We start from the raw sequence: 12,500 nt of genomic DNA on the forward strand, positions 1-12,500 counted from the left end.
ATATCCATGTACAGCCATGTATATCCATGTATACCCATGTCTATCTATGTACATCCATGTATAACCATGTACAGCTCTGTATATCCATGTACAGGCATTTTTATCCGTGTACATCCATGTATATCCATGTACAGCCATGTACACCCATATATGCCTATGTATATCCATGTATACCGATGTATACCCATGTATATTCTTTTCTGTCCATGTACAGCCACGTGTATCCTTGTACAGCCATGTATATCTATGCATGCTTATGTATACCATGTATATTCATGTAAAGCCTTAAGCCATTTATACCCATGGATACCCATTTATATTCATACACACCCATGCGCGCTCATCCCTACGCAATTGCTAAAATTGCGTTCATAACTGCGAGGATCATAGTTTAACTTGATTTCACATCCGCAGTTCACCATATTTCATATATCATTTCATAGTCAACAACTGTTTGCATAAGAATGATGTGGTAGCCTTTGAGATCCACGAAGTCGTCATGGTCGGTCGGTGGGGCAATTACAAGAATATGAGTACCATCCATCGTATCAGCACACATTGGAAATCCCCATCTGTCTTTGTAAATGCGCATGACTTCTTTAAAATATTCTCCTTTAGGTAACGTGATAAACCGCGACTTCAGTTTGTTGACAATTGCAGCACACACTTTAACACAAGTGCAAACAAAAGGTGGAGATACACCAAACAAATTTGCAATCGTGCGCTATTCTGCTGATGATGCTAAGTACGACAGCAGAATTAGCAATCGCAGCTTTGGAGACACGGCTCGATCAACGCATTCTCGTATCTTATTTTTGTTTGTTTCCAAATTTATTCCTTGTGCTTTGCTGCATTGAGAGAAGATTCTACTCTTGCTCATTCTCGAGCTTTTGCTGGTATATTTTGTTGTTTTTCAGACGGCGTGATAAATACATCTTATTCGATGGTTTAACATATAATACGCGCGGATATTTTGAGAGTTGCAAAGCATTTTGCGAGCAGTGAGCAAAATGTCCGCGAGTATTAGCCCATCCTCCTTTTTTTTTTCGTTTAGCGTCAAATGCGTTTCCTGGGCAGTCTCGGAATCGGAGTCCCGCTACCCCAGCATCATAGCTGTGGAGCCCGGAAAACAAACAAAACGTGAACCCAAAATGAATATGGCTGAAAAGTTGGTGGATGTTGTTGCAAACTTAAGACAGCGTGGGAAAAAGGATCAACCCCTGAAACTCCTATGCAACATTAAAATGGTTTTAAAACACCGTTACCCTTTTTTTTTTTTTTTGAAAATTCCAAAAATTGGGGTCGGTCGGACAATGCTCAACGGAGAGAATGGCCTTATATGTTAGACCATCGAATAAGAGATTTATTATCCCACTACAAAAAAGGTGTTATTTTACGGGCGTAGTTCCTTCGGTAATGGCCATATTTTCTGTTGAATGAATGATGTCAATAAAATTTTAAGTAGTGGCAAAACTTAGAAATCCGTCTCTGCGTGTGTGGGTGGAGGTGAACATAATAAATTTCTTCTTGGAATATTTTTTTGGGCTCGCGATCTGGCTTCAACTCTTGAATCTTGAATCTTGTTGAGGAGGAGGGGGTGGGGGTAAGCAAGGGCTTAAATGCCCACGATCTATGGTCAAAGCTGATGCCCAGTGTCGATAACCGTTTTGGTTTAAAAGCAATTATACTAAGCACCCGAAAACTTAGGTTTTTGTTATGGGGAATAAGTAAGGAACCCACACTGTCGCTTTCCTCGATTGTTTTACAATTTCTCCGATGGCGTACACCATAAGTTCATGTCTCTGACTGACTAAACTACAACCCATTGTTCTCTTATCTTATAGACATACATTGATCAAACGTAAACTGATTGGCTATTGGCTATAAAGATCTTCGGTACAAAAGATGAACAAACTTAATAATTGAAGCAGACAGATAGATACGCTCGATTTCCGGGCAGATATATCATTATCATTACATAAACATTACCTTAACCCTTTCAGGCCCGAGGGGTTCCCCATTGACGAGTAAAATCGTCTGGCGTTAGACAGAGTAAAATCTATAAGTGCCATTTGGCACTATCGGGCCTGAAAGGGTTAAACGGGGACATAGTTTTTGGATGCTGTTAGCTTAACCCTTTCAGGCCCGAGGGGTTCCCCATTGACGAGTAAAATCGTCTGGCGTTAGACAGAGTAAAATCTATAAGTGCCATTTGGCACTATCGGGCCTGAAAGGGTTAATCAATACCAATTATCCTGTTTCCGACATTATAAATGCTTTCGACATGCTTAATAAGACGTTATTAGTTGTTGTCCTTGGACAAATGTTGGTAAAGTTTGAAGCTCCCTATAACGTTTACAGGAGAAAATACAGTCATTCCCAAACTTTTATTTACTTGTTAACTTTGTGCTTGTGTTTATTGCTTATTTTGGAAAAATACTCACGCGTCACATTTCGCCGAAGAAATATTTATATACATTAAAAATAAAAGGGGTCGTAATATTGAGCCTTGTGATACGCCACACGAAATATCTAGAGCTTAGAAGATGTTCCATTCACACTAAACTGTTGCTTGCGATTTGACAAATACGAATGGAAAATGGCAACTGCTGAGTGATCAAAGCCAAAGTATTCTAATTTCTTTATCAAGATCTCATGGTTAAGTATATCAGAGATAGATAGATAGATAGATAGGATAGGAGAACGTTAGTTAAACACGGTAATTTCACCAAATTTACATACGTATTTTACATAGAAAATCTGTTTTACCTAAAAGCCGTGTATAATATACAAAGATACCTAAGTTTAAAAATCAATGACCTTAACATACTTTTTACAAAAATTGCTTAATTTAATCAGTTTTTGCCGATGCAAACGTGAAATATTTTATTTGCTTTCTTAAACCATTTATAGAAGGCAATTGATTTAGCTGGTCTAGCAGCGCATTCCAAATGGTCGTCCCTGTAGAAAGGAAATTATGGTTATATGCAGGGTAATACACGTCTATACATAGATGTACTTGGGTGTACATGCATATATATGATATATATGATAATAAGAGGCTATACATAGATATATATGGTTATAAATAGATATACAAGGACAGCATGAAAATACATGGTTTTAAATGGAAATATATGGACATATATGATACTACACAGCTATACATGGATAAACATGGTTGTACATGGTTATCCATGAATACATATCCATGTGATACATGGCTATACATGGATACACACTGTTGCACACGGCTATGCACGGCTGTACTTAGATATACATGGGTAAACATGGATATGCATGGGTATACATGGATATACGTGGGTATGCATGGATAAACATGAATATACATGGAGATACATGGCTGTACATGGGTATACATGGATATACATGGCAAAACATGGATATACAAGGGTATACATGGACATACATGGGTATCCATGGATATACATGAGTATACGTGAAAATACGTGGCTGTACACGGATATACATGGATATACAAGGCTCTACATCGATATACATGGAAATACATGGTTATACATGGATATACATGGGTGTACATGAAAATACGTGGCTAAACAAGGATATAGATGGGTATACATGGATATACATGGATATACATGATACTACATGGGTATACATGTATATACATGGGTATACATGGATATACATGGGCATACATTGCGGTACATGGATATACATGGAAATACATGACTGTACAAGGGTATACATATATATACATGTGTATACATGGATATACATGGATATAAATGAATATACATGGGTACACATGGGTATACATCGACATACATGGGTATACATTGATATAGATGGGTATACATGGAACTGCATCGCTTTACATGGATATACATGGCTCTACAGGGATATACATGGCTATACATGGAAAAACATGGCAATAGATGGCTATACATGAATATACATGGGTATACTTGGGTATACATGGGTATACATGGATATACATGGGTATACATGGATATACATGGGTATACATGAGTATACATGGGTATACATGGATATACACGGTTATACATGGATATACATGGGTATACATAGAGATATATGGGTATACATGGATATACATGACGGTACATGGATATACATGGATATACATGGCTGAACATGGTTATACATGGATATACATGGGTATACATGGACAGACATGAATATACATGGCTGTACATGGCTGTACATGGATATACATGGATATACATGGCTGAACATATGTATACATGGAAATACATGGCTGTACATGGATATACATGGATATACATGGATATACATAGCTATACATGGTTATACATGGATATACATGGGTATACATGGACATACATGGGTGTACATGGTTATACATGGACATACATCGGTATACATGGTTATACATGGACATACATGGGTATACATGGATATACAAGGTTATACATAAATTAACATGGGTACACATAGATATACATAGCTATACATGGTTATACATGGGTATACATGAATATATATTGGTATACATGGACATACATGGTTATACATGGATATACATGGGTATACATGGACATACATGGTTATACATGAATATATATGGGTATACATGGAAATACATGGTTATAGATATATATACATGGGTATACATGGACACACATGGTTATACATGGATATACATGGGTATACATGGACATATATGGGCTTACATGGATATACATGGGTATACATGAATATATATTGGTATACATGGATTTACATGGGTATACATGAATATATATGGGTATGCATTGATATACACGGATATACATGAATATATATGGGTATACATGGACATACATGGGCATACATGGATATACATGGGTATACATGAATATATATGGGTATACATGGATATACATAGGTATACATGGACATACATGGGTATACATGGATATACATGGGCATACATGGATAGACATGGGTATACATGAATATATATGGGTATACATGAACATACATGGGCATACATGGGTATACATGAATATATATGGGTATACATGGACATACATGGGCATACGTGGATATACATGGGTATACATGAATATATATGGGTATACATGGATATACATAGGTATACATGGACATACATGGGTATACATGGATATACATGGGTATACATGGGCATACATGGGTATACATGAATATATATGGGTATACATGGAAATACATGGTTATACATGGATATACATGGGTATACATGGACAAACATGGTTATACATGGATATACATGGGTATACATGGACATACATGGGCTTACATGGATATACATGGGTATACATGAATATATATGGGTATACATGAACATACATGGGCATACATGGATAGACATGGGTTTACATGAATATATATGGGTATACATGAACATACATGGGCATACATGGGTATACATGAATATACATGGACATACATGGGCATACATGGATATACATGGGTATACATGAATATATATGGGTATTTAACAATTATTCCTCGAGCCCGAATGGGCTCTGAGTCAATAGCCCATGAGGCCGAAGGCCGAATGGGCTATTGACTCAGAGGCCATGAGGGCGAGAGGAATAATTGTTTTAGTAAAATCCAACTAGTTGGTGAAAAAAATATCGAGACAAAACATCTTTCGCTAGTTAAAGCTAGACTTTAATTGTTGTTTTGGTTTTCAAAGCCGGCGCTTTTCGCTACTAGTGGGCTATAACAAATAGCCTACTAGTAGCTCAACCAATCAGAACGCAGCATTGATAATAGACCACTAGTTGGATTTTACTAAACATGGATATACATAGGTATACATGGACATACATGGGTATACATGGATATACATGGGTATACATGGGTATACATGAATATATATGGGTATACATGGAAATTCACTGGTATATAACTTTATATATAACAATTTAAGGCTTTAATACATCCATGATATAATTACATACTATTATGATACACTTTAATAACACTACTTAAAGTACCAACTGCCAATCTACTTTCGAAACGTATTCCTGTGTTTGTCTGAAATCGTAAATGATATTTTGAGCTGCCATTTAATCGTCGTGATATTTGTTACTCACTCTGCTACAAAGATCTCTCCAAAACCGACTGGAAGTACATAACAACTTGTCGATTTTTGAAATGGTGACAATAAATCGTGGAATTTTGTGGATCTTTTTCCTGTTTGGAAATATTATGATTTCGACAGGTGGGTATTTTTATGCAGCTGCACTTTCAGACTTAACGTTTTATAATTTCTTGGTTTGCCTTGCTTCGGTTTTTAAAGGAACTTTGCATTGATCGCTAGTTTAGCTAAAGCTTATAATTTAATTATAAACAATTGCAAGCAAGCAGAAATTTTCTCTCTCTTTAGCTCAATTCAGTAAGCTTTAAATTGTGTTATAGCATCTTTTAGGCACCTTAATTAAGCTCTAATTAGAATTTGTGCAGTTGGCCAGTCATGTTCGAATTGGCCAGGATAATGCAATATGTGTACATGTGTGAAGAAATGGTTCTCAATTTATTGCTATAGGAAGTAAGCTAATTAAATCATGTGTACCTGTGTTTTCTTTGTGCAGTTCAAGGTTGGGGCAGCAGTGACAAGATTAAATTAACTGATGTGAATGTCATTACACTACATCAAGGAAAGATGACAAATTCTCGCCGTACCCATGCCGTCCCTCAGTTGCAGTGTGTTGGTGGATCAGCAGGCTGTTCAGCTTTTACGCCACGAGTTGTGCAGTGTTACAACAGGGGATCTGATGGTTATGACGTGCAGGTAAAAGAATGTTAATTAGTGCAAACACCTCTTGTATCTGAAAACAAAGGTAACCATTGATGAAGTCATTGATAACTTAATCTTTTCGACAAGGAAATGGAAAGGTTCTTTGCAAATCCAATGCATTTTATTACTAGCATTTGTTATAAATCTGTTACATGAAATAAAGTACTCGGTAATTGTGCTTTTATCTCTTTGGGATATCAGAAGGTACCGGGTATCATTCATCCAACTTAACTTAAATCTATGTCAGTGTGACAAGTGCGATGTATTCTATGAAGCACATACAGACCTTAGCCCTATAGGTGGAAATGCACCAATCACTGTTTAATCTTCACAGCCAATTACATCCAGGCTCAACTGACAGTCAACCAATAACATCACAAATAAGTTGACCAATGACATCTATGACCAGTGTTTTTATTCTTATAATAATAGTATCTACTGATGTTACACATTACAAAAGTCACTTGACTCTAAAGAGGACTTATGCTCAGGTTGTCGAAACATCAGTCATTAGGGAGCTTAAGATCTACGACGACGACGTCGACGAAAACGCCACAAAACAACGATATCATTGGTTAAAAGAGCATAAATAATCGTGCTGCACGTGCAGCACGGATTTTAGCTTATATTTTTGCAGTTCTCTGCGTGACGACGACGTGAAATCACTAAATTTTAGGTTTTGACGACAACGTGATCATGCAACAGGGAATCTTTCATTCTGCATTTTCAGTCTGAAACCGCTCGTACCAATTTATTTTTAGGATACTTCGCCCACATTGTACGAAGTGAACGTGATGGAATAATCGCGAAAGACTTTTACTAGAGCAAAGTTCTATTTTGAGGTGACGTTTTCGTCGACGTCGCCGTCGTAGATCTTAAGGTCCCTAATGTCAATCTCAAACAGTCCTTCTCTGTCAGTACTTCACTCACCTGGATGATCATACATTACAATATGACTCCTGGGTTCAAACCATTTACGAAGTGTGTTTTTGTTGGCAAATATTAGGATTTAGCCTCCAGTTATAAATTGGTACATAAAAAGCTATGGCCTTATGTGCCCACTGGTTTGAGGAGAAATGACGATGACGATGACGATGATGATGATGATGATGATGATGATGAAACAAAAAGCATAGTGACTTTAGACTGTGAGGTGCACCTTGTGAATAAGTCTCTCAAAATAATCAAGACAAGAAATATTACACTAATGTACATGTAGGCAGGCACTGGGTAAAGTCTCCATGTGAGTCAAGTGGCCCATCAGGCGACAGCTTATTCCGGTTTCTGTTGCATGAAGCGACTAGGAGTATTTCTACTCCCCCCTGGATTGGATGCTAGTCCATCACCCCAGCATTAAATTTGCCGGTACCCATTTCTTATAATACCTTGGTGGAGAGAGGCACCGTGAGAGTAAAGTGTCTTGCCCAAGAACACGACACAATGTCCCTGGCCAGGGCTCAAACCCGAACCACTCGCTCCAGAGTTGAGTGCACTAACCATGAGGCCACTGTGCCTCCCACTGATTACACTAATGTACAGATCAATAAAAACATTAATTTTCAACCTTCCATGACGGGTTACAATCTCTACATCCACTCAAATACTACCAGTATGTCCCTTTTAAACAGTAATGTGTGAATTATTGCAGTGGGAGTGTAAGACGGACATGGACAGCAGATATCGCTTTGGCGAAATTGCAGTGAATTGTGAAGGGTACAGTTATCCTGATGATCCCTATGTTCTCAAAGGCTCCTGTGGGGTAGGTTACTAAATAAATTCAGGGTGTTCATTAGGCATTGGAGATCAGAGAATTCTCCGGCTACGACACATAATTCTGCAGCTAAACTTTGCTTGTTTCCTGAGCGAGCGTTGCCCTTTCATAATAATCCTCCTGTTACTTTACAGTATTCTCCTGCTACTCCAATTCTTAATGAAAACCCTGCAATTTAAATTTACAAATTCCTGGATCTATGTAAATTTTAAGTGCTTTTGAAACCGGCCAGGTACCCAATTCAAACTATTTGGGAATAAACCGTTTTGTGTTCCATATCATTTAAATATGAATGCTTCATTATCATGGAAATACAATATGTATACACAAAGAATGTTGATCGTGGGAGATTTAAATTAGGTAAAACATTGAGTTAGCCGATTAGGTCTATCTGCTCTTTTTTAGGAAGGACACCTTTTCTATGTGACTTAAGCATAAGAGCATTGTGTTTAACAACCCAGAGAAGAAATTAATGCATAATTAGCTTAAAAAGCTATACAGTATTACAGAAATAAGTTTTTTAAAAAAAAAAAAAAAGAGCCTAAAAGGCCGTAGCTTTCGTATCGGCGCGGCCTCGGTTGCCGCCGCTGCTGGCTTACCTGACTGGCTTATAAAAGTCTTAGGTCGCTGGTCCTCGGATTGTTACCAACTGTACATAAGAACTCCTCAATCTACGTTAGAGTCCGTCGCTCCCAGGATGGCGGCCGTTTCGGGAGGCTTCTCACCAGTCTAGTCTCTCGTCATGTTGTCCGGTTTTGTCTTTGGGCTTGGGGGGATGCATTGCCTTGCATGCATCGGTGGCGGTTAAGTCTGCGCAGCGACTTCCCCCAAGCTTGTTGGCTGCGTTGCCTTTTGAATATCGCCTGCTAACCGATACTCTTGTCCGATCCAGCACGTGCTGTTTTGCATTCAGCTCGTAGTGCTGGGGAGATAAGTGAGGTTCCTTTGTCACACAATCGCCGGAAGTCGCACAGGCTAACCTAACGCAAGGCAGTGCTCCCCCATTAACGCCAACTGGAGTCAATGTTTGATCATAACTAGAAGTTAGCACACAAACATAAGGAACAGAGACATTAATGCATAATTAGCTTAAAAAGCTTTTAATAAGCTTTTAAAAAGTTTTTAATAATGAGACAAAAAACTACTGTAAACTATTATTGTTAATTAAAATATAGGTTTTCCCAGTTGCGTTAGAGACATGTACTGTAGAGAGCTTCCAATTCCATTTTTTAAACTGACATTATTGTGGAAAGATCAAATTACACAATAATGACATGAATTTTGGGTATTATGGTGCATTAATTTATGAATTCCTAATTACTATGAGAAATCAAAGATGTAGTCCAAGGCTTCTGATTTCAATGTCAAAATATAGAGTGTTTTCACTCACATGATCAGTAACCTTGTTTTTCCACTGAAACAAAAGAAAAGATTTGCCTGATAAAAGAGCTCAATTCCTGGAGGATTAGTTGGGGACTCCAATATGGCCGCCATTCCTTTGTTTAGGGACACCAACATGGCTGGTGTGACATCATGTGAAAACACTCTGTTATTAGCACTCTCTTGTCATTTCCTCAGCTTGAATACAATCTTGATGTTGTTGGTGGAGGTCACTATCATTCATATCATGATTCTGGACACAGGGATCAAGGTTACCATGGTCACCACCACAACTATCACACCAGGTAAAACTCAGTTAAGGCCCATTTGTTGTCTGATGATTTTATCTTGCCAGGATAGATGTACTTGTCTAATAGATATACATGGCCTTCTTTTTTCAATACCCATATTTGACTTCCCTATATTTTCCATTATCTGTTGGGACTTTCCAGAAGAGATATTGTTACAATAAAACCGGTTGTTCAGTTGCACACCACTTTGCAATTTTGTGATGCAATGTTGGTGTTTTGATTGACACTTTTCTCCAAGGAAGTTGCAAGTTCAAATTTCAACTTGCTACCATCTATTTACGTTCCCATGCAGAGTCAGGTATTTGGACCCATTCAAAACAATCTTGATCTCTATTTTTTACAATATAATTTTACAGTGTAATTACTCTACATTGGGTAGGATTCACGACACTGTGCAAAAATTAATTTTTAAATTACAAATCCACAATGTATTGCCGGGTGATTGTTTGCAAACCTTAAATTATCGCAAGTTCTGTGAAAAATGTTTGTGTTGTCTCAAATATGCCCTCATCGACCTAAAACAAAACTCCCAAGAATTAAATTCAGGACTGTAAGGGGGTTGAAATGTGACAATTTAACAACACTGTGACAATTTCTTAGCATTAAGCGCAACTGGTTTTCCATGAAAACTCCGTTGTGAAAGTCCATACAACAACATCTCCATTCACCATTACTGGATTCCACGTGTAAATGTTCTTTCGAAGAAAATTAATAATCATTTCAAATCCATCTGAAGGGCCTTCCAAAATATTGAAGTTATCAATTCCAAACCGACTATGGAGAAGGTTCACAATGTAATGACAGTTTGAGGCATACCATTGGACTTCAACTGTGCATACTTTGGAAAATTTGAACCCTCAACTTGCTTGGAGTAAATTACCAAACAAAAACGCAGCATTGCGTGACAATATTGCAAAGTGGCACGCAAACGAACAACCGGTTTCACTGTAAAATAAAACGGTTACCCAATTTTGGTTTTTTGAAGCCTAGTGGGAATAAACTTTATGTGCATAAAATACCCTTACATGAATTTGCTAGTGATATTACAACATGTACATGTGTTACTGTATTTATTTTTACCTATGTGGAAAACAACCTTTTATGACCTTAACTCATTCACTCCTCAGGCATCCCAGAATGCCTTAGTTGATGAGTATAATTGTCTGGTGTTAGAGTAAACTCTGTTAAGCCTCATTCCCAGGAGTCAGTGGGTTAATGGAGCAGTTTTTGACTGCTTAAATCAGCTTTAAAAATCACCCTCAACATATTCATGGGTCAAAGAGAGTCAGGCAACAGTCGGATAACTGCATTACAATAATCATTTTTGTGTAACAATACTGCGATTGAATGCATTGCAATTTTCACAAATAAAAGTCAAAGAAGCTAGTTCTGTGATATTTCCCTCAAACACCAGCTTTAAATGGCAGTGGCAAAGCTAGAGGGTAAAGTGCCTTTTCCTTCACTTTTTATTTGAACACTGATGCTCAGTTTTGTGTATAGAAGTGTCAAAAAAGCATGTGATTGTGATAAACCTCATGTTGAAACTTGCCGTGCCTGTCTACCCTATCCCGAATGCTCAAAAAGAAGAAAGATACAAGAAGCCTCAAAAATGGGGGTTGACTCATACTTCGGTATAAAATGTCACACATTTAGAATTTTCGTCATAAACGTCTTTAAGTTATTAAAGGCCATGTTCACCCAAAAGCATTGCATGCTTGTGTTGTTTTGAAATACTGTAGCTACAGCATTTTGATTGCGTAGTTAGTGGTGATTTTCAGATTTTCCGTCAGTGTGAAATTTGGTGTGCCGCACAATAGCTTTTCAGTGAACATGCATGGGCCTTTAACCCAATATCAGTGATTATTATGATGATGTTTTATTATTATTATTATTATTATTATTATTATTATTATTATTATTATTATGTCTTGTGTATTCCATGTAGAGGTACCACATCTTCAATAATAAATTACTGGCAACAGTGCTACCAGATAAAATAATTATTATTTGTATCCACTTTGGCCTTTGTATTGTTCTTTGAATCAAGAGAGTTTTTGCCCTGAATATTATGTTTTAGGCAATCTGGTGGAAGCTGGCTTGGTTCTATCGTTATGTGGGGAATCATTGCTTATGTAGCTTATTATATCTATCAGCAGTGGACCAGAAATGCCAACACTCAGTATCCTTTTTACTGTAAATTAGTATATGGCATTTGGCAGCATTCACTTTTTGCCCACGT

General features: G+C 37.5%; 1 protein-coding gene across 1 annotated transcript in view; it reads left to right on the forward strand.

Moving 5' to 3' along the window:
* The first annotated feature begins 5,989 nt into the window (after nt 1–5,989).
* LOC137973177 (store-operated calcium entry-associated regulatory factor-like) overlaps nt 5,990–12,500 on the forward strand; it is an 11,456-nt gene continuing 4,945 nt past the window's right edge. The window contains exons 1-5 of the mRNA XM_068819939.1: nt 5,990–6,223; nt 6,594–6,793; nt 8,448–8,558; nt 10,149–10,255; nt 12,339–12,440. Of these exons, the coding sequence (XP_068676040.1) occupies nt 6,157–6,223; nt 6,594–6,793; nt 8,448–8,558; nt 10,149–10,255; nt 12,339–12,440 (587 nt within the window). The 5' untranslated portion in view covers nt 5,990–6,156. The remainder of the gene's footprint in view (nt 6,224–6,593; nt 6,794–8,447; nt 8,559–10,148; nt 10,256–12,338; nt 12,441–12,500) is intronic.

The sequence above is a fragment of the Montipora foliosa genome, chromosome 10 (genome assembly GCF_036669935.1).
Source record: "Montipora foliosa isolate CH-2021 chromosome 10, ASM3666993v2, whole genome shotgun sequence".
Classification (NCBI taxonomy): domain Eukaryota; kingdom Metazoa; phylum Cnidaria; class Anthozoa; order Scleractinia; family Acroporidae; genus Montipora; species Montipora foliosa.